The sequence below is a fragment of the Somniosus microcephalus genome, chromosome 1, assembly GCF_052327205.1.
Source record: "Somniosus microcephalus isolate GS21.2 chromosome 1, FLI_Smic_1.0, whole genome shotgun sequence".
Classification (NCBI taxonomy): domain Eukaryota; kingdom Metazoa; phylum Chordata; class Chondrichthyes; order Squaliformes; family Somniosidae; genus Somniosus; species Somniosus microcephalus.
In genome coordinates, this window is record NC_140987.1 from 54,442,210 (window position 1) to 54,464,297 (window position 22,088).

At 44.1% G+C, this 22,088-nt stretch overlaps 1 protein-coding gene across 5 annotated transcripts in view; it reads right to left on the reverse strand.

Annotated features, from left to right (window-relative positions):
• Positions 1 to 22,088, reverse strand: part of sorbs2b (sorbin and SH3 domain containing 2b) — a 308,730-nt gene that overhangs the window by 17,484 nt on the left and 269,158 nt on the right. For 4 of the 5 annotated variants that reach the window (XM_085981513.1, XM_085981502.1, XM_085981522.1 and 1 more), the window contains 5 exons: positions 21,922 to 21,968; positions 20,537 to 20,651; positions 20,285 to 20,413; positions 18,005 to 18,208; positions 860 to 906 (listed from right to left, as the gene is read on the reverse strand). In XM_085981513.1, coding sequence (XP_085837639.1) covers positions 860 to 906; positions 18,005 to 18,208; positions 20,285 to 20,413; positions 20,537 to 20,651; positions 21,922 to 21,968 — 542 coding nt within the window. Of the gene's footprint in view, positions 1 to 859; positions 907 to 5,186; positions 5,298 to 8,285; positions 8,472 to 9,004; positions 9,809 to 18,004; positions 18,209 to 20,284; positions 20,414 to 20,536; positions 20,652 to 21,921; positions 21,969 to 22,088 lie in introns of all 5 variants that reach the window. The other variant, XM_085981485.1, reaches the window with a different exon arrangement.

Sequence of the window (22,088 nt, forward strand, 5' to 3'; positions counted from 1 at the left end):
CCTTCTACTGTCTACAAACTTAAGCTCATCCAAAACTCTGCAGCCTTATCCTGACTCACACCAAGTCCCATTCACCTATCACCGCTGTGCTCGCTGAACTACATTGGCGTGTGTTCTACTAATGCCTCAAATGTTAAAATTCTTATTTTCATGTTCAAATCCCTCCCAAGGCTTCACCTCTCCCTGTCTCATGTATCCTCCTCCAGTTCTACAACCCTTCAAGAACTCTCCAACTCTGGCCTCTTGTGCATCCCTCACTTCCTTCACCCCACCACTGGTGGGCATGCTTTCAGCCATCTTGGCCCTAAGCTCTGGAATTCCATCCCCAAAACTCTTTGCATCGCCACCTCTTTATCGGCCTTTAAAATGCTGCTGGAAACTGTCCGACGTTGTCTGATTATGCTCCTCTGACGCGCCTTAGGGCATTTTACTACGACAAAGGCGCTATATGAATGCAAGGTCATATTCGACAAAATATTGAGTTATTTTAATTGACAGGTTCAGATTTGAAAAACCATTGGCAACAGTCTCTAAAGAATTCTTTGCATTGGATCAATGAGAAACACTACACAGTAGGCTGAATGGTCTCCTTCTGTGCTGTATGATTTTAGCAGATCAACACAACACACCATTTACCTTTGAGTTATCACATTAAGACAAACTTTCTGCAGGTTATCAGCTAGCTTTTAAAACACTTGCACAGCAACATCTCACTCTCCTTGATTGCTGAATAGTATTAACCAAGGACTTCAGTGGCAGGTTTTCAGTATAATAAGTTAAAATTGGCGCTCTAATTTTATTTTGGGTGCTCTCTTTTTAAAACAACACTTTATTCAGAAAAAAATAAAACTGTACTCACGGTTCTCCAATCTGTGAACCTTCATGAACAAGGGTAGGTTGTTGGGGCTGTGGGGGGAACAACACATTCGATTTAAGTTGCAGTCTTTATTAGACAGAAAACAAACAAACAGCATTAAAAAGAAATTGCGAAACCCATTCACATCTGGAAACAAAAACAACACTTCTAATTAAGCTGAAGCGCTACTGAAATGGAAGCTGTAGAAAGGACAATCCAAAACAAGACTGCAGCAAAGAGCCCTCAGTACACACACTGTCATGCGTTACACATGCTCAGCTCCACACTGATCGCAACACTGCAAAGTCAAACCCCAGGCCAGGTCATTCTGTACACACACTGCAACGGAGGCTTATGCTTTTACTTCTCATGCATGCTATACGCTCCCAATAGACAGAAAGAATTGAAAGACATGATATTGCTCTGCAAAATAATTATAATGCTAAAAACATTCAACGCTTTGCAACCAGTCAAGAACAATGAAACTTGTTTATCCCACAATGCTTGTCGTGTGCGCGCCCTTTTCATTGATAAGTCGCCAATAATTTCCAAACTGAAATGAATAAAACCCCCTAAATTGTATACATTTGCACATTATAGAAAATATGACGTGGAAAAGGAACCACTACAAAAGTTTTTCAGTTTATCCTCAGAAAGCATTTATTGCTCAGAGTGCAGACAGCAAAGATTTTTAACTGAGCAAAGGCCTGAGCCAGAATCTCAGAATGCTATGCCACATTAAATTAATCCAGCACTGTTGAGGAATCTTGTTGATCTTGTAGTTGACTCCCGAATACAAACTGTAATCAGCAGTATCCAATAGCCAGCAGTGTGTTTCTAGGATCAGATATCTTCAGATCAGTTCCCAGTCTGTTCCAAACTGTGGTCCTATAGTACTCATTGGAGCTGCCCTCAGATGCATGTGATCTCCTTCCTGTAATTTACATCACAAAGGAAGGAGACTCAAAACGGCAGGGCTTCTAGAGGCAATCTCCCACATCTCACTAGTTATCTTATACCTTAAGAACTGTATTTTCAGATTGAGGTGGGAAAAGTACTTGGAGTAGAAAACACTCCCTTTAGACTTCCTACCCCCGTTAAGCCAAGAGAAATCAGAGACTTAACAGAAAAGAAAAAGATGAATAAAATCAGACAACATTCCCTTGTACCCACAGTTTAATGTCAATCTCAGATTTAGGACTCAGCCTTTCCCTTCTGCCAAAGTGATCACTGGTGTATCAAAGCACCCAAAAAATGTAACATTTCCAATTCATTATTACCAAAGAAAATTGAGAAGTTTATTTCAATTTATTAAAAGGAAACTTTATATAAAATAATTATGTTTCTAAGTGGATGTTCAAAAATCTTCAACAATAATCAACAAAATGTTGGACTGATGTAGTGGTGAGCTCTTCCCCTTCCACTTTCTTTTCCTAAACTGGAAAAAGTATTTAATGTACAGTGGATTGCTCAAGGTGCTCAGAGTGAGTCAGAGGTCATGTTGTTTTATAATGCAGAGGTCTGCTGAGCCCCAACAAATTCCTTGCTGTCAGCAAAACCAGAGATGCCCCTCTGGAGCAGCTTTTCTCTCCCTCTCTTCTTTCCTCTGCACAACAAGGCACCTATCTGTGCCCCCTCCCCCTGACTTTGACAGAGGCCATCTCTCCACCCTCCCAAAACAGACTCTCTTCCCTATCTGTCTTCTTGATAATGGCTCACTTGAGAGTGTCTCTCTCTCTCTCTCTCCCCCCCATTCCAACCCTCCCTCAAATACAATCTCCATCCACCAACAGGGTGCATTTCTCTGCCCCCAACCCCAACGACTGAGCCACATCAAGCCTATCCCTCCCCTTCTCAAGAGGCTCCCTCTCTCAGGCTCCCTCTCTCCCGGGTCAAAAGATTCGCTCTCCTTTCCCCATCTGCCTCTCTCTGTTGCTCCCATTTCCTCTGTTCCCCAGGATGCAATGCTGCTAAAATAAATAAGACCATTGAACAGTTCCAAAAGATACCATATTTTACTTTACCTCCATAAACCCATAACAACCTTTGACACCAAAAAAAAAATCCTCTGAATTTGCTGACACTTATTCACTTCCCTGGCTAGTTCGTTTCACACATTCACCAGCATTTGTGAAGTTGTTAAACTGTATGTTTACCTTCCCTCTTCTGACCTCGTGTCTGTGTCCCCATGTTACACATTAATTTTGCATCTTAGAATCTTGAAGACAATAAATGAAGTTGAGAGTTTGTGTATTAGAGACAGACTCACGCACATGCGCATTTCGGAGCTGTTTGTTAGGTTAGAATTTATCGGGCTGGGCCCCACCATATTTTTTTTATTCCTTCACGGGATGTTTGCGATGCAGGAATGGCCAGCATTTATTGCCCATCTCTAGTAGCCTTTGAACAACTGAGTGGCTTGCTAGGCCATTTCAGAGGGCAGTTAAGAGTCAACCACATTGCTGTGGGTCTGGAGTCACATATAGGCCAGACCGGGTAAGGATGACAGATTTCCTTCCCTGAAGGACATTATCAGGCCTCCATGTTTCTCCTTTCATGATCAACTAATCATATTGTGCAAAACATTTCACCTCAATTTCAGTTTGAGACCCAATCATTTTCCAGCACAAAGAATTTCTCCCTTCCCGAAAAATATAATTTCTAACATAATATACGGATAAAAAAAAATTCAATTCACAAACTTACCTTTCTCATTTCCCAATAACTCTAACATACAGCCTGATCCACCCCTCCAGGTCTCATGAACATCTCTATCCTAAAGTACACCCTCTTCCAGTAAGTCACAGGTCAACTGAAACCCAAGGTTGGAAATTCTGGCTTGTTTTTGGTGGCAGGGTAAGAATTTGTGGTGGAACCCATTCTTTTGGGTTTATGCCCCTTTTTGTGCAGCTTTCAGTATTCCAAAATGAAGGGGGAATATTCCACTTGGTTGTGATGCACAGTTGTACAGCAGAAATGGGACCCACAGTGCCACGTTCCAATGAGAGACATCGATTGTTGTTAGGAAAATGTCAAATCAGCAAGAGAGCAGCAAAGAACAGAACTATTTACTTCCCGCCAGATTGGCATGCAACTCCCCAAGAGTGGCAAAATAGCATTCTAGAATTCCAGCATTCAACTCACCTCCAACCCCAGAATTTGGGGCAGGATCAGACCCAGGAAAGCGAAAGCCCTGCTCCGTCACACTCCCGGCAGCTCAGATGCGCAATTGCAATATTCTGAGCTAAATGACTGCACTACAACTCCCAGGGCCAACCATGCAGCCAACCTCCACCACAATGTGAGAGCACACCTGTACTGTGAGGTCAATGCCAGGAATCAGACTACAAATCCCAAAGTCATCACTTGACCCCAAATGTCCTCCTCCCTCTTATCCTTCCTGTCCCTCCCATCCTGCAGCAGCCCCAAGCCCCGCTCTTTGCTGCTTGCTCCTTCCCAACCTCAACCCTAACCTATCTGCCTCTTGCTTGCAAGCCCACTTTCTGATTAACAGGCTCCATTTAATTGCTACTTCTCCCTGTATAAGATTGCTTTCCACTGCACATCCTCGAGATGTTTCCTCCCTCAATTTCAGACCTCTCGCTATTCCTGCCTCAGCCCACTCCAGCTTCAAGATCGCTTCAATCTCATATTTGCCCCAAATGTAACCTGCTATATTTGCAACTCCCTGCCTTTCCTACCTTCTTCTTAAAGAGAAACACAGTAATGGTTTTAATATTAAAAAAAGAGATTTGATCAAAATTTATGCTGTTAAGGGGTATATTTGTAATTTTAAAACATGCACAAGTTTTCAATGCAAGGATAAATGTAATTTTGTACAAATCATAGTTCAAAGAAATGGAAGGAATCACAAAAGGAGTGCTAGCCAAATATTAGAGAAAATAACATTTTAAAATTAAATTGATATGGATAGCAATTAACATGCAAATAATTAGATGACAGATTAATATTCTGTTCAATATTTCAAAATTATGTTGAATATTTTTGCGCATGTAGCACCATAGGCGATCACTAAGTTTTCAGAAATTGTCTACTTTATTATATAGTATAGAATAATTCTGCTGTAACTTGCAGTGCAATACATTATCAGAGCACACAACAACATTGTGGGATGATATGGTGGAGGGAGGGAGCTGGCGAGTCTCATGAAAAACAGAACATCCTAAAATGTAAACACATTCCAGCAAGTTAAAGAATGCATCAGAAATTAAGTCAAAGAAAGAAATATTAATTCAATTCACACAAACGCAATTCAACAAAAAAGCAAACAATCCCACACGTCTGGCATATGCTTTCCCAATTCCCCTACCCTATGAGATGGTGAAAAGCTACTCCCGACAGGCGAACCCCAGGATCGCTTAGACATCACGGGGCTGCGAGGAGGCTTACCGACAATAGCTACATCAGTCCTCAGTCCAGTCTGTAAGAGCCACAAAGTGCAATCAGACTGCCTAGAGTTAAAGTTTTTTTTTAAAAAGAGCAAAGACCACTTAAGGAAAAGTTAGAAATATCAAGTTAAATACTATGTCATACAAGAGCTGGAAATGCAAAGTCCGACTGGAATTTTATAACCTAATTCAAATAAATTTAGTGCAAAGTGGTTTTGGCTTCCTACAGACACGTGGAGTGCAGATAAAGTATCAAGGCCCAAAGTGAATCAGAATGAGACTATCTCCTCTAGGAAGTCTCACTCCCTCTTTGCTCTGGTTTTAGGTTGGGCCTGACACTGGATTGAGGCTGCAGTAACGCTATAATTGTAGCACTGGTGTGAAGTGAAGCCACTTCGTACCCAAGCTACAGTTATGTCTTTGCACCCTAAGTGAATCGCATACTACATCAACATGTCTTACCGAGAACACATGTTTTTTTAGGTTTTATGTATATTTGTAATTAATTTATATCACCAATTTTAGACTGTCCCTTTCATCTACCCTCTTCCGCTCCTTTGTCAAGATATGATTCTATGGGTGCTGGTCACTCTCCAGCATCTCACCCAAATGGCCATTATTCACGTGCAAACCTGGGTAACTAGTCTAAGCACGGCACTCGACTGTGGGGAACATCCTGTCCTCACCGGATGTTCACACATACACACTTCCAATGGCGGTCAATGGACAGCAATCGGGAACAGAAACCCTGGCTGATTCTACCCACCCTAGACCAGGGGTTCTGTGATCAATTGTAACAACCCAGCTGCTGCTCCAGTTGATATCAGACAACTCAGTACAGAACGGGAGAGTCTGGGACTTTACTACTCAGCTACTCACCGGATAAATTCATAATATTAACCATATTTATCCCTTTTATCATTTAAAATAATGCATTCAGATTGAAGTAAATTTTCCTAAAGTGAGTATCTGGAAAGTGAAAGGATCTTAAAACTGGAGACATTTTTCAGTTTATTCCCTTGGTACTGATTTCACTTAATGACATTCTTATATTTTTGCGATTAGATTTTTATTTTTGCTCAGATTACACATTTTGCCTAATTTGCGGCTTAATTAAAAACAGCTGCATCTTGTACAAGATACTGTGTGACTTCTATTATTTTTACAATCTATAATGTTTTCCTTAGTATAATGTTGGGGGCAACACTGCAATAATCCAGGTGAGGGACTAGGAACTGAAAAAGTTACCCCCTCCTTTTGGGTGCCCAGTATTAGGATCAAATACTTCTCAGTTGAATATGGCATTGTAAAATCAAGATGAAGTAATTAATCCCCCTCTCCCAAACATTAACCCCAAACTTGTGTACCCTCAATTGCATCAGTATGACATTCCCTATACCAGCTTGCTGGCTCTATGAGTACTAATTTGGTGCCAATTTGTGCCAAATTATAGACAGCTGTAGCCTCAAGGCCAGTTGGATTAAAACTGCCCAAAACTTATTGCAGAGGACTGTTACAGGCAATACAGAGCTTCATCCCATCAGTCCAGCCTGATCTGAAACCCAGATCTCAGACGTGAAGGGGCAGTGCTTGCTACACAGTCTCTTAACTACAAAAGTAAAAATACAACGTCTGACAACTTGCAAAACCTTTCATTGCATAAAGAAGTTATGCAACAGGAGATACTTGCTGATATTTGAGAGAGAATTTGGAACACTCTTGATGAATGAATAGAACATGATGGCATCAGATTATTAATCAATAAGGAGTGTACAATGTGTTTCTGGTAGGTACAATACGTAAAGGAAAGGTTATTACACTCTCCAATTTTCACAACACATGCAGCCATTGAAAATAAAGTAAACTCTCAAAAGGATAAGTGAGTTGGTAAGATAGGTTTGCCCTCATTTAAACTAAAAATCGCCGCTTTTTTCCAATGGTGGTCCTACATCGCTATTAGGCTGTCTACAGTAAAACCATTTATTACCCAGGGTCTAAAATCGATTGAAGATTCTTCCCTATGGTAATTTAGTTGAATTTCACCTTTCTTCCCTTTCATAACGGATCCTTGCTCCATTGAGAATAGGAGCTCCCCATGTATGGAATCGTGGGTGTAGAGCAACATGCTGACAATACAGCACGCAGTGCCACCATGCAAGTTGCTTATCTTTGAGCCTGGCTAAACTATCCACATGAGGTTCTGTCAAGTTTTTGTTTTTTAAGAGACACACAAAAAAGGTTCTGATTGCAGAGACTTCTGTCAAAATATTAACAGCTTCAGATATGATTTCTGCAACTGGTTTCTGAATCAGGGTGCAACAACCAAACAAATAGAAAAATATAATTGTCTTAGTAACTTGTCAGCAGTTATGACATTATCAGTTTAGTAGAAGATGTCACCAGAGAGAGTAATATTTCCTTAACATTTATTGAAAACACATACGTAAATCTAATCAATAGCTCTTTTTTAAAGTGATGCAGTAGATGCAAGAAATATTCAATACGAGGGGTAAGGAAGCAGTTCATTTATTGTTTTACATAAGAATGTTTATTTCTTTATATCTCCCTGCATTGTTGTTTTGCACTATTCTGATTACTTAAATTCCTCAGAGCTCCTCACTGCCAATTAAATTAAATTTTGTCTTTTTGTGTAAATGTAGCTTTGAATCTATATTATCTCCTTTTCAAATATTCTATCTCCCTCCAATATACTCTTGGTGGGGGGGGGGGGGGGAGATAAATAGTCTGGTGGAGATCCCCTATCCAATTTTTCTTTATCCCTGTTGGAAGTAGCCCAACCTCTGCTTGCAAATGCCCAGAACAGCATGCCTACATCTCGCCACGGTGCGATACTTGGTGCCAACTTGGTCACTATTCCCCCTAACTATTACATCTTTATAAACTGGTTTACCAACTCACAAGTCCAGATTAAAAAAAACTTAGTAAGCACAACATTTTGGCATTGACATCATTCGCTTCCAATCATTTGTGTTTTTGCTCTATGATGTGATCCAAGTTACCTTCAACTTTGGAGACCTAGTTTCCTGACTGGAGGATGATTTGGTGCAGAATGTGGGTCTCTGAGGGAGTTGTGGAGGTGAAGAAAAAGATATAGAGGGGGGGATCTTTGGCCGTGGGGATGAATATGCAGCAGGCAAATGTGAGGGAGGAGAAGCAACAGTTTTGTCAGTTCCAGAAGTTACAGTCTGTATATATAAAGAAAGAAGAGTTGAAACAGAAAAAAACAAATCAACAAAAGGACTGACCACGGTAAGGTGTCTTCAAACTGAAAATGATGCACCATTTTTATTTATTGTTTACTGGAACTAAAACGGGCTTTCCATTGTATTTTTTCTAATACATGCATCTAATTTATTATATTTCAGAAATTTCATTATTGCGGCAGTCAACATAAAAACCATGCGATCCTAGGTAGATAGCAGGTGTTAGAATATTCTCCTAACATTGGTTATTGGTACACACCATTCGTCATTGTTATAAGCATCTGGGCATTCATTTATCTCCATTCTCCTTAAATGAAGTCAACATTTGCATGCCACTTCTGAGACAGTGTCAACTTTTTAAAATATTTTAAAGCTACCTTCATATTTAAGTTAAACACACTGGAAAAAGAGAGTTAAACACATTTTGTCCAGCAGTGCATTAAGTAATTGTCTAAATTTAGTAAACAAAAAATAAGCTATTTTTAGAACTAGTTTTTGCTACACTGTATTTGTACCTCAGTATCAATACTTGTTTCCTTCTGAACTTCATCAGACATAACTGGTTTCTTTCTATTTGCCACTGGCACCTTATAGACCTCACTAGGATCTTCCTCTATAAAGAGTTTTGGAGGTTCCTTGGTTACATCCGGACTATGCCCATGGAAACATGTGTGCTTAATTCCAGCACTCTTTGACTGGCTTCCTTGAATGATTGACAGCAATTCTTCACAGAGCTCCTCTTCCTGCTCATCCCTGACCTGCAGGAATTTCTTTGGAGAGCTACTGTCAGATGGTTCTGTAATGACTAAAGAAACCTCCATAGGGTCGGGTGTTTTCCCATTGATAGAGGAAATGGTTTCGAATTTCTCAGGGGTATCCTGAGCTCTGTCTGCTACCTGCATTATGTTAGTGTCATATCGATGTGGTATAGTGTGAAATGAGAAAATGGGTGAATGCGAGACAGCATCAGACAGGGATGGGCACAATGGATAGTGCAAACCTTCAGGTGAGCTAGGAAGGTTCTTTGAAGATGTGACTGGAATGAAATGACTCAATTTTTCACAGGTAGCAGTATTTGTTGAGGGGGTTGGGTCAGATTGATGGGAGGTGACTGCCAAAGAAGTAAGTGTAACTAAATCAGACAACAAACTGTCAGGAAAAGGAGGAGGTGTAGGGGCTAGGGTGCTGACAGGGGACAGCCCAACAGTCAATGATATCCACTCATTGGTGATTGCCTGGACTGCAGATTTATTTGGACAGGGTGAATGATGGTGCCCGAGAACAGGGGATGTTGTATTGAGCCTTCGACAAGAAGCCAACTTAGAGAGGGAACAGGAAAAATTTAGAAAACAAAGTTAAAAAAAACACAAAACAATGGCAATGGAAGCAGTTTTCAATGACAAATTTATAAGTTACTAACAAACACTAACTCAAGTCACCGAACAGGATATTGCTGCAGTTCATCAATTTGTTCAGTTACGGTACTGGTTACGTACAAAATGCCTGCCCATGAAAATCTGATTTTTCACAACTTGCCAGTGGTATATTGACATAGGAATTACAAATTGGATACGAGTGCAGAACACGCAGCACTTTCACAGCATGATTCATGCAATAACATTTGACTGTACTTTTGGCTCAAATTGCCTGTATCCTCAGAGTGCTAAACTTGCTTTGGTCAATAAAAGTTTCTTTTAAAATGCAATGATATGTTCAGCTGATGCTTTATTTATTTGGTAGGAGAGATCATTTCCTGTGGGTAAGACAATGAAACGCTTGCTAGTTCAAAGGAGAAAGCGTCACCTCCTCTCGGCATCTTACCTGGATGAAAAATCTATGATATGTTAGCCAATAATATGAAGCAAATGTTTTAACTGATGCACCACCACTGATGCAGTTTCAATGTCTTTTTTTTAGAACACAGTAATTACAGTGCAGCCTGCAATATGCATGCAATTGGAAACTTGGATCTAACATGACTTACAATAGTAATGTCTGTACCAGTTAAAAAAAGTAAAAAAGAAATTGAGACATGGGGAAAACGAATTTAAATACAAGTCTGCATATGGATGAGACCACAACAGAAGAAGATTTAAATTCAGTTCATTAATATGCTATATTATGTGTAAAGCATTATTTCTACGCATACTTGTGCACCAAGGTTTTGATGTCCCTGAATGCACACCTAGAATTATGGAGAAGATCACACTCTACATTGAAAAAAAAACATTTCAAATTGCTATTGCACATTCTATGGCCCTGAATCAAACAAATTTGGAGGTTACTTGCGGTAGAGTTTCTGCTTTGAGCGCAATCGGGAAACTATGTCCAAGGTGCGCTGGTTAGTTTACAGATCAAGTTTCCGCTGAAATTTATTTGTATAATCCAGTAACGTCCCTACAATTGTTGTTAAACTAACAGATCTGTAATTACCTGGCTTCTCCTTCAGTCCCTTCTTAAATAATGGAGTGACATTTGTAATGCAAAAAGCACAATTCTTGAACCTAGAGTGTTTTGGAAAATTATGATTAATCCATCTACAATTTCCTCACCTATTTCCTTTAAAAACCCTGGGGTGGAAACCATCGGGTTCTGGAGATTTATCTATTTTAAGTCTCATTATTTTCTCCAATACCATTTTTAAACTTGTATTCAATGCACTAAGTTGCTCCCCTTGACTTATTTTTGGGTTATTTTATACCGCTGGCATTTTGACCTCTTCCTCCACTGTTAAAAGAGTACAAAGTACTTAATTAACAAGTCTGTCAATTTCTTATTATCCATTATAGTTTCGCCTGCATCCATCACTAATGGGCTCACAGTGCCCTTTACCACTCTCTTTCTCTTATTTATAAAAAAAACTTTTGCTATTAGCTTTGACATGTCTTGCAAGTTTTCTTCATATTCATTTTTGTAGCTCTTACTACTTTCTTTATGACCCGTTGTTGCTTTTTAATCGCTCTCCCAGTCTACTGGAGATCCACTTTTCCTTGCCTTTGTGTAAGCCTTTTCTTTTAGCTTGATACTGTCTCTTACCTCATTTGTTGAGCATGGTTGCTTAACTACACAAGTGGAGCCTTTGGCCTAGAAATTCATTGACGCCACTTTTGGGGCGCAAAAGTGGGGCGTCCGCTAAAGTTTGCGGCCGCCGCCAAATCTAGGCCACTTCTCCGATATTCATTAGCTTCGCCCTACTAGTTCGGGCGAGCGCTAAAACTGCTGCTGGATGCCTCTCTTTGGGCGCTAAGCCGGAGGTGGTGATCGATAGCGCCGAGGCCGGGCGCAGCGCAGGTGCGGCCATCTCGTGATTGACAGCAGACACCCTGGCGCCGGCCAGCTCTTAAGGGGGAAGGGTCGACTGTGTCTGCTGCCACGCCCTGGATAGTGGAGCCCTCCAGCTAGGCCTGAACACTGCTGCTGGACCCAAATAGCGCCTGAAGACATGGAGAAGGCCCGTGAACGTGCGCAGCGCTTCTCAGAGCGTGATCTGAGTGTGCTGCTTGCTGCTGTGGAGAAGAGGCGCCATGTTTTGTACCCGGACAATGGCAAGAAGGCGACGGTCCGCGTCTACAGGAGAGCCTGGAGGCATGTCGCCAGCAAGCTGTCAGCCAACAGCGACGTCCCCAGGACCGGTGCCCAATGCCGCAAAAAGTTAAATGACCTCACACGCATTGTCAGGGTGAGTACCCTTTCCAATGACCTCCTCATCCTTGCATGTGCACCTCACATTATGGGCAAAGGGACCTGAAAGCTCTAATGGCCAGCCTTCATCCAGCAGCTATGGGACAGGCATGAGCATCAATTGCACATTCTGCACTTAACACACTGGCCAAGCTATTCCACCATGGGAGGCAGTGCACACAAGATCACGGTGACACACTGTACTTAGAGGCCGTCCTTTCTCTTGCAGGCCAAGCTGGCGAATAATCGCAAGAGTCGGACTGCGACCGGGGGAGGCCGACCCCATATCCAGCCACTCACCGACCTGCAACATCGCGTGGAGCGCCTCATGGGTGGCCGGGTGATTGGGCCCGTTGCATGTGGAGATGCCGACCCTGTTCTGGGCAGCAATGGTAAGGACATCACCTTTTGCACCTCTCTCGTCCCACTTGCGCATCAGATCTACATCCTTTGCCACTGTCCGACCAATGCGCTGAATGCCACCACTCATGCATCCCGCACTGACGCCCTCTCCTCACTCTAAAGCTACTCTTGTGCCTTCCTGCTTTCAGATGGTCAAGAGGAGGTCCCTCAACTTGCCAGTGACAGACCCTCTGAGGAGGAGCAGGAGGAGGAGCAAGAGGAAGGCGGCCCATCAGGGGAACCCTCAGCCGCGGCCACCCAGGCCAATGTAGGGGACACGTCTTCCCTGGAGGGCAGCGTGGCGGAAGTGTCGAAGGGGAGGGGAGCTCCTGGGACCTGCGTGCTGCAGAAAGGCGGGAGGGGGGTGGAAGCTCGGCGGCCTTCTCCCCAGAGGGGGGATGCGTCGGAGGGGAGTCCAATTGCTGGGCCCAGCGGCCTCCAGCAACGCAGGAAGGGTTGGCCAGCTCGACGGCCTTCTCCCCAGAGGGAGAGTCCGGCCTCCAGTCAGGAGATGCTCTTCGCCGAGGAGATGGAACGCCTCGAAGACTTGTCCGCGGACTCGGAGCGCCGGCACACGGAGCTCATGGCGGCAGTGGCACGGTTGCCTGAGTCCATCGATTCCCTCTCTCGGAGTGTGGCCGAGTTCGGGCCCTTAGAGGCCACCAGTCGGGCGGAATACCGGGCAGATCTGTCAGCGACTGGCCAGGTGATCAGTGGTGCCGTCCAGTCACTGGCTGCTCTGCTGCGGTCAGTGAACAGGTCAACACGGGCACTCACTGCTGCCACACTTGCTGTGTCAGCCAGGCATCGCCAGGGCACCCGGCGCGCTGCAGCAGCACAGCGGTCTGTCCCTCGGCAGATTGGTGCGCATGCTGCAGTGCTGGCCCGGGCGAGTGCCAGTGTCTCAGGTGACCAGCGAGCGCCTGCCATCCGCCAGCTTGCCGCCATTCCTCCAGCCGCCACTGCCACTCCCCCAGTGGAGCTGCCAGGAGCTGCTGCAGCGACTGATGCTGGCCAGCCACAGCTGCAGCAATCAACAGCCGCCCGCTCGACGGCCAGACCTCGACTAGGCCGACCCCCAAGGGCATCTGCCGTCACGACATGTGCCCCTCAGGAGCCTGCCCCCAGCCTTGCAGCAGCCAATGGCCTTACTTTGAGGCGGAGCAGCAGGGCGGGCAGGGGCCACCCAAAGATGGCCAAGGCATCGCCCTAGCGGGCCAAATAGTCGAATGTGTGGCCATTTGTGTTTGTTTCTTGAGGCCGAGAATTGGACGTTTGTTTTTTGAAGGCCGATGATGTGATGTTTGTTTTGGACGAAGGCCGAGAATGACGGCCATTTTAGTTGCCCTATTTTGTTAATCCTCTCCAGGTTGTGGGAGCGAGTAATGTGTTTGAGTGTTTTTTGGGGGTTTCGTCTGTTTTTGGTTTTCATGTGGGAAGGGCCCAGAGTTTGTACAATAAAGCATTTTATTTATTCACATTGTCCATGTTTGATCTTTGAAGTGTTTGTTGCCTTAACCGGCTGAGGGCTTGCGGAGCGGCTGCAATCATGTTCTATCATTGGCACAAGCCATTCCCTGACAGGGGGCCTAGAAGTGACGTTCAATAAGCCGCCGACGGGCGGCCCTTGGACCTTGTGCATCCCTCCTGGGCTGGTACTCCTCGTCCTCATGCTCCTCCTCCTGAGGTGGTGGTCCAACGTGAGGTGGCAGTGCCCGAGTCCTGCAGATAGCCAGGTTGTGCAGCATGCAGCAAACGACGACGAATTGGGAGACTCGATCCTGCGAATACTGGAGGGCTCCCCCGGAGCGATCGAGACAGCGGAACCGTTGCTTGAGCACGCCGATTGTTTGTTCTACGAGGTTCCTCGTCGCTTGATGGCTCTCGTTGTATGCCTCTTCAGCAGGGGTCATGGGCGCGCGGAGCGGGGTCATGAGCCAGGTACACAAAGGATAGCCTTTGTCCCCGATAAGCCATCCTCTTGGGGGAGGCTGTGCCTGGAACATGTCAGCCACAGTTGTCTGTCGCAGGATAAAGGCATCGTGGCTGCTGCCTGGAAAGCGGGCATTGACAGCTAGGATGCGCTGCCTGTGGTCACACACCAGCTGTACATTGAGGGAATGGTAGCCCTTCCGGTTGCGGTACTCCTCGGCATGCTCAAGAGGTGCCCGCAAAGCCACATGCGTGCAGTCAATGGCGCCCTGCACCATGGGGAAGCCCGCTATTCTTGCAAACCCCACTGCACGCTGCTGCTGCTTGTCCAGGGTCATGGGGAAGGAGATGAATTGATGTCTCCTTCTGAAAAGGGCTTCAGTCACCTGGCGGATGCAGCAATGCACGGCGAACTGGGAGATGTTAGCGATGTCCCCAGTAGCGGATTGGAAGGAGCCGGAGGCATAGAAGTTGAGAGCCACCGTCACCTTCACTGCCACCGACAGAGACGTCCTGCGCATCAGCTGTGGCTGCAGATCTCTCTGAAGCAGCTGGCAGATGTCTGCAACCACCTCCCTTCGGAATCGCAGCCTCCTAACACACATCGCGGCAGACATGGTCAGATAGGAGGACTGCTGGCGGTATACCCTGCGTGGGTAAGGCCTCAGTTGGCGAGGCCTGTTGCCCCCTCTGCGTCTAGCCAGGGCTGCCACTCTCTCACGGCGTCTGTAAGCCCTTCTGGCATAAGGCTGAAATTCAGCGTTGCCACCCAATGCAGCCCCCATTATATGCTGGCAAACACTGAGCTCTGAATGAAGGCAAAGATAATTGGTAAGCTCTGGCCTGAGCCAAAAATACCTGTCCAAGTGTTGGTCCAAACCAGTAAACTCTCCTCCTTGGTCTCTGTCCAAAAAACCATTGCACAAGAGTGAATGCTGCAAAATGGCTGGCCTTTATACTGCTGGGTAAGTGCCCTTTAATTTGCGCTCCCCGCGGCCCGGCTGGCCTGTGTACCGTTCCACTTCAGTCGCTCGGGCCGCCTGGCGCACAATGGGCCGGCGCGAGTGAAGTTCCGGTTTGGGGCGCACAAAGGGCGTTGCACTATTAAATGACGTCATGATCTGCGCGCGCAGCAGGGCGCGCGCGCTAAGACTTTGCGCCGGCGCTAAATGTGTCCTGAAGTTGGGGAGAGGCGCAGATCGCGCTGCGCCCGGGCGATAAGCGCCTAGCGCTCGAGATCTACTCCTCCTAAGGCGCTAACGGCTGGCGCGCCCAACTGAATTTCTAGGCCTTTGGCTTTTAGGGGTATGCACTGGTTTTGTATCGTAGTAAATGCTTCTTTGAATGCTTCCTACGGTTTGTAGGTTTATCCATTAACAGTTCAGCCCAGTTTACTGTGGTTCATTTATTTCTCATCCTCTTTGTAGTTTGCTGAAGAGCAGGGGACTGATCACCGGAGCCCTAAGCCCTGGAATTCCCTCCCTAAACCTCTCCGCCTCTACTTCTTTCTCCTCCTTTAAGACGCTCCTTAAAATCTAGCTCTTTACCAAGCTTTTGGTCACCTGTTCTAATATCTCATGTGGCTCGTGTCACATTTTGTTTGATAATCGCCCGTGAAGCGCCTTGGGATGTTTTATGTTACAGGCGCTATATAAATGAAAGTTGTTGTTGTTGTTATAGGTGGAAGGATGCCAACATACTATTTGTATACTTCTCCTAATGGATTTCCATTTCTATGGAGTTATAATAGATAAATACCCTGCTTATCCTATTTGAATGCTAATCATGACTTCTTTCTACTTAGCTAAGCAGACATGCACCAAATGTCCATAAAGAAAGACTTGCATTTATATAGCGCCTTTCACAACTACCAGACATCCCAAAGCGCTTTACAGCCAATGAAGCAATTTTGAGTTGTAGTCACTGTTGTAATGTAGGAAATGCGGCAGCCAATCTGCACATAGCAAGCTCCCACAAACAGCAATGTGATAATGACCAGGTAATCTGTTTTAGTGATGTTGATTGAGGGATAAATATTAGCCAGGACACAGGTGATAACTCCCCTGTTCTAGAGTGTGCATCTCTTCTTGTGGCTCAGCATGAGGAAGGACAGTAGCAGATTTGCCAGTGCCAGTGGGAGTAACCCAGAGTGAGTGTAATAAACGTGTGAATGTGTTTTTCTTTTATGAAGAAAAAGACACTGGGAACTATCTCTCAGGATTTAGGTAAGGAGAGAAGTCAGAGAACAGAATGGCAAAGGATTTTAGGAGTACAGTTATGCTGATGGTTGTATTCGGGTCTTAAAATGTCAAAAGCAAGATATAATTTAAAAATGTCGCTACAATTCTTGTGCTCATTCAATAGGTTAATATTGAGGAAATGATCATTTTCAACTTTTCTGACTCTCTGCCAACATTTAAAGCATCAAAGTCAGGTTTAACATAGGTCAGAATCAGAAAAATCCCACTTCACTTTTCAAATCATGACTCCAACCTCAGAGCAATTCCCCCTCTAGTATATCAAGGTGACACTACAGCGTGCCACACAAATCATCCTCATGGTCTGTCTGAGTGAGGCGAACCAGCTGGTGTCAAATTATAGGCAGTTTTATGTCAGAGAATTCCAGTTAGGGCCTTGTAACCAAAGGACTTTTCATCCCATTGGGCTAAATTGGATTTAAACCAGTTCCTGGTGAAATAACAGGGCTCTAATCGAATGGGCCAAGTTCCATCAAAATAGTTTGGAAAAGCAAAACTAGATCAACTCCACAAGAGATGGAAAACTAAGTGAGTTGGTTTACCTTAACAACTGGACAAAGCAAATTTATAAGATTCATTGCTAGTTTAAGCCTTGAAATTGCAGAGTGTGAATGATAAACAGGGAGCATAGATTTAAAGTAATTGCTAGAAGGATTAGAGGGGAGTTGAGGAGAACTTTTTTTCACCCAGAGGGTGGTGGGTGTTTGGAACTCACTGCCTGAAAGGATGGTAGAGGCAGAAACCCCCAACACATTTAAAAAGTACTTGGATATGTACTTAAAGTGCCATAACCTACAAGGCTATGGACCAAGAGCTGGAAAGTGACTGGCACAGACACGATGGGCCAAATGGCCTCCGTCTGTGCGGTAAATTTCTATGATTCTATGATAGCACATTGTTCGCACAGCAGAATTTCAAGGCCAATTTTCTCAAACTAGTACTGAAATCAAAATGTAGATCATATTCAAATGCACGTGTGAAAAAGTACATACTGCTTATCTTCATCAACCAGATTCCTTCTTATAATGACACATAATTAAAACACGAAAAAAAATAGAAAAAAAGATTCAGAGTTCTAACTGTCTTCCTCCCACAATGTTCTTGGCTCCTGTATTTCCACTCCATTATCTCCTGAGACTGTAACTATAGCAGGTCAGTAAAAGAAACCCCCAACCTATTTTTACATAACCTTTGTTTACAATTACCAAGGTAAAATGCTCAATAATACACAGGTCTGCCTACCTTTGTAGATCCCAAGCAGTGGATTCTATCACTGGAAAAGCTCAGAGGCATAGGATGGCTGGGGTAGTCTGCAGTATTCTTAAGTTGAAGTTTCTTGAGTACATCCACGTAAGTAATTGGGAAGATACCTTGACGATTTGTTCCAGGGATCCTTCCTTCATACCAGTTCTGATCTACCCGCCTGACAAGGATGACTCTTTCACCCTGAGGAGATCAGATATTTCAGCTATACACTCACTAACACATATTTATTCCACCACAGCATAAAGCATGTTCTGCTTTAGTTTAACAGCCTTGATGATGCTTTTCAACTAGGAGATACTTGGCTAAGGTGGAATACAAGCCAAACAGCCCAGAGAACAAATTAAGGCAAAGCTGAGCCTATGTTCCTCCTCCAGTTTTGCTAATCTTTTTGCTTTCAACATGGCCTTTGATAGCTTCAAGTTCATATTCTCAAATACCGATTCATTCCAGTTGACCTGTAAAACTATATTTAGAAAAGTAATTTTACTGATCCTAAAATTCATCTCAATAATTGGATTCTACACGGCACTGTGTTTAAAGGGCTCAGAACATCGCAGAGGAGTACTTTTTTCAAAGTACTGCCCAAGTGCCTATGTGAAAAAGAGAATTCTTGGCCAAAAAGAGATCAATCATTTTGAGCCTCCTTACCTTCACAGCCAATCTGGTGCTACTGATGGGGAAGAATGTCATGTATCCCCACCATGGAGCCATTTGCTATCAGACAGGCACAACTCTATCAAAAGGGCTGTTTACCACACTAAAGGAGATTTGAAAGATATGTATGTCCCTTCCACAAGCATCCATCGGGTCAAGGATGTGTGCACATTACTGCTAGCCGACCAGGGACTGGAAAGATGGAAACCCACCAGGGCAGATAACTCCACCTTATGCATACCTATCCTGACCAGCCCACCGGGAATCAGATATACATGTACACAGTGCAATATTGCATATACCTGCTGCACTACAGTGATGCAAACTTGACAGCAGAAATTGAAAATATAGGAGAATGGGCCAGAATTTGCAGTGGGTATGACAGTGTACTCTCAATACCGCCTTTGAAATGGGCAGCAAGTTGCATGCACTAAATCCTGAACTGGTGATCTGTCAAGTTCTGACTTGACAGATGATCCGCACCGATGGGGAAATCCTAATTGCTGGCGCAGAGTTGGGCTAATTGCCCACCAACTATGCCTGAAAATCTTACGGCTGATGCAAACAGGTGCAGGCAGGGTCTGTTTGCACAGCATAAGGGAATACCTCCTGACAAATCAAAGTGATTTTAAAAGCTATATGAGGCCAGAAATGAAAGCATTTTAGGATTTTTTCCATGAAAAGTATTTATTGTCCATGAAAAGTTCCGAGGAAGCGGTTGCTACATTGAGGGTTTTATTTTTTTTTTTGCATCTCTGTGGCACATAAGCTTAAAAAAAATCTGTTCAGAAAGAGGAGGAATGGGGAAAAAAAACCCAAACCCTCATTACTAGAGCCTTAATGCGCATAAACATCATGTAATAATTAATGAGAGACCTCTTCCGTTTGCTGATTGGAACACCGACTCACGTGATCCCAGGTACGCTTCTGCACACGGTCTGCCCCTGGGATCAGTGGGCCACTACGCCGCTCTCTACTCCACAGCGTCCGAGGGGAACTTTTCGTTTGGGGCCTCACAACAGGTGAGTGCACATTCGGTTCGGTTGCCGGCGTAGTCCTGAATTACGCTGCCGACTGCAAAATCCAGGCCATTATATTAATTGGTTCTCACAGGAATTGGACCCTTCCCCCAACTGGACTCCCAGCTCCTACATAAAAATGTATTTCTCTCACTGCTCCCTCCTTCCCCCAAAAGATTAGATGCTGCCCATTTCTTGTAGAGCAATTTACAAGAAGGCAACTAGCATTCAACATGACCACAGAGAAACATGCAAGACAATGATCGAGAGAAAAATCCCGGTTTCAGTTTTTTTCCCGAAACAACTGGCATCTTTGATATACTGTTCAACCAGTTACATGAATACATTCAAGATGGCAACAGGAGCAAAGCAATAGTTCTTAACAATCATAGATGCCTCCAATTGATGATCGAGATTTCGAACAACAGGGTTCTAAAATCAGTTTTCAGATGGAAAACTGCAACACACACAAGAAAACTGGGGGCAGTGAGAGTGGCGAATGAACTTCAGTTCACAGAGAGACAGCTACCCATCCTGCTAGTTAGTTCTTAAAGGAGCCAGGAGTTAAAGTATCCAAAGTTACCTTTTTTAGTGATAGTTCCACATTGGTATCTGCATTAAAGTTATATTTTGCAATAGCTTCCTCAAACTCTCGGGCCTCTGCTGGTGGTGGCGGTCTTGCTGGCTGTGCCTTTTCGGTCGGCGCCAGCTTCTGCAAGAAATAAATACACTGCCGTCACCAATCAATAATATGGTTGCAAGAAATGCAACGTGAACGGAGTTTAGCATAACACACCAAAACAACTTGTACAGCAGCAGGTAGAAAGTTACAGACCTCAACATACGAAATGGGGAATATGCCAACTGTTCCATGGTGTTCACCTTCGAACCAATTTTGATCTATTTGTCTAATAATGTAGACAATGCTCCCTTTCTTGAATGGTAATTCCCTGTAGGCAGATATGTTTTTAATATACATATCATTCTGATCACAAATCATACTACAATAGAATGGCATACAGCCTCCTAAACAATTTTCTGTGCATTTTTAAAATGATGTTTTATCGTTCAGCTAGTGCTTAAAACATAATAGCAGTATAATCTGTAGTGGTCTGTGAAATAGTAACATGGGCCCGGAATCTGCGGTCTGGCTGACGATGAACTGGCAGCGTTCACCATCATGCCACCTTTGAAACTGACCGCAACTTCGGGATTTGGCGCAGGCGGTCTGTCATTCACTGCCGCGACACAGGCTGCGCTGTCCTGCCCTGACCCCCCCAGAGCCGGCAATCGGTGTGAGCTCTCAAATCAGGGAAACTTCAGCTCTTCCGCAGTAATGCTGCTGTTAAATTTCTCACTAAAGTTTAGACCCAAAGGGATTAAGGTGTAACTGGCAAATACCGGGCCATGGTCTTTTGGGGGAGGGCAATAGTACCACCGGATTTTTCACATCCAACGGACAGAGCAGATAGGACCTTAGTTTATCAGAAAGACAGCACTTCCAACAGTGCAGCAATCCCTCAATACCGACGTGTCAGCCTTTGTGGTGAAGCTGTGAACCCACAACCTTCTGACGCCGAGGCAAGAGTGTTACCACTGAGCCAAGGCTGACATCCAGTGCCCCTGTTTAGTACAGAAACAAGCCAAGCTACCAAGTTTGCTTATTTGCTTACATAATTTCCAATAATGCTGTAGGCCTGATGCATAAATTTAGTATCAAACTTTACATGTCTCTGGTTATCTTCATGCTTTTCGAACATTAGTATCTAGAGCGGTGGTTTCCAAATTCTTGTGTGTGGGAATCCACTCCCAAGCAACCATAAACTCTTCCTTTGACTCGTGCTCAGGAACCCCTGCAAATACTGACACACTCTTGGGGATCCCCTCTCCCAACTTCTAAAAGAGTGCGTCAGCTACCCGAAGAAAAACAATGCTATCATTGCTGATAGAGTTTTTAACTAGTATGCAGCAATAGAAATGCTGGTAAGTCAATAGACAGAGGAAAGTATAGCATGCAGCATTCACAAGACAGTGTGTTGATGATATACTACATATCAGTTCCTAGATGGACAGAAATCTGATGACCTTGCAGGCCCCCCCCACCAACCAAACCCCAAGGATCTACTCACAGGCCCCGTGGGGATCCAAGGACCTAAGTTTGAAAACCTATGATTTACAGAATTAAAAATAGCAACAGTAAATATAATCAACAATACTTACTTTGCCGTTTGAGCCTTAAAATCATAAATTGCTTTAGCAGGCTGTCTCTGAAAAGAGAAATACGTTTCAGAAATAATAAATACTGAAGTGCAGGGGGAAATATACTGATGAGCATTTGTCTGGTTAGATCTATGCCACTAACATGATGACGTTGGTATATTTGCATA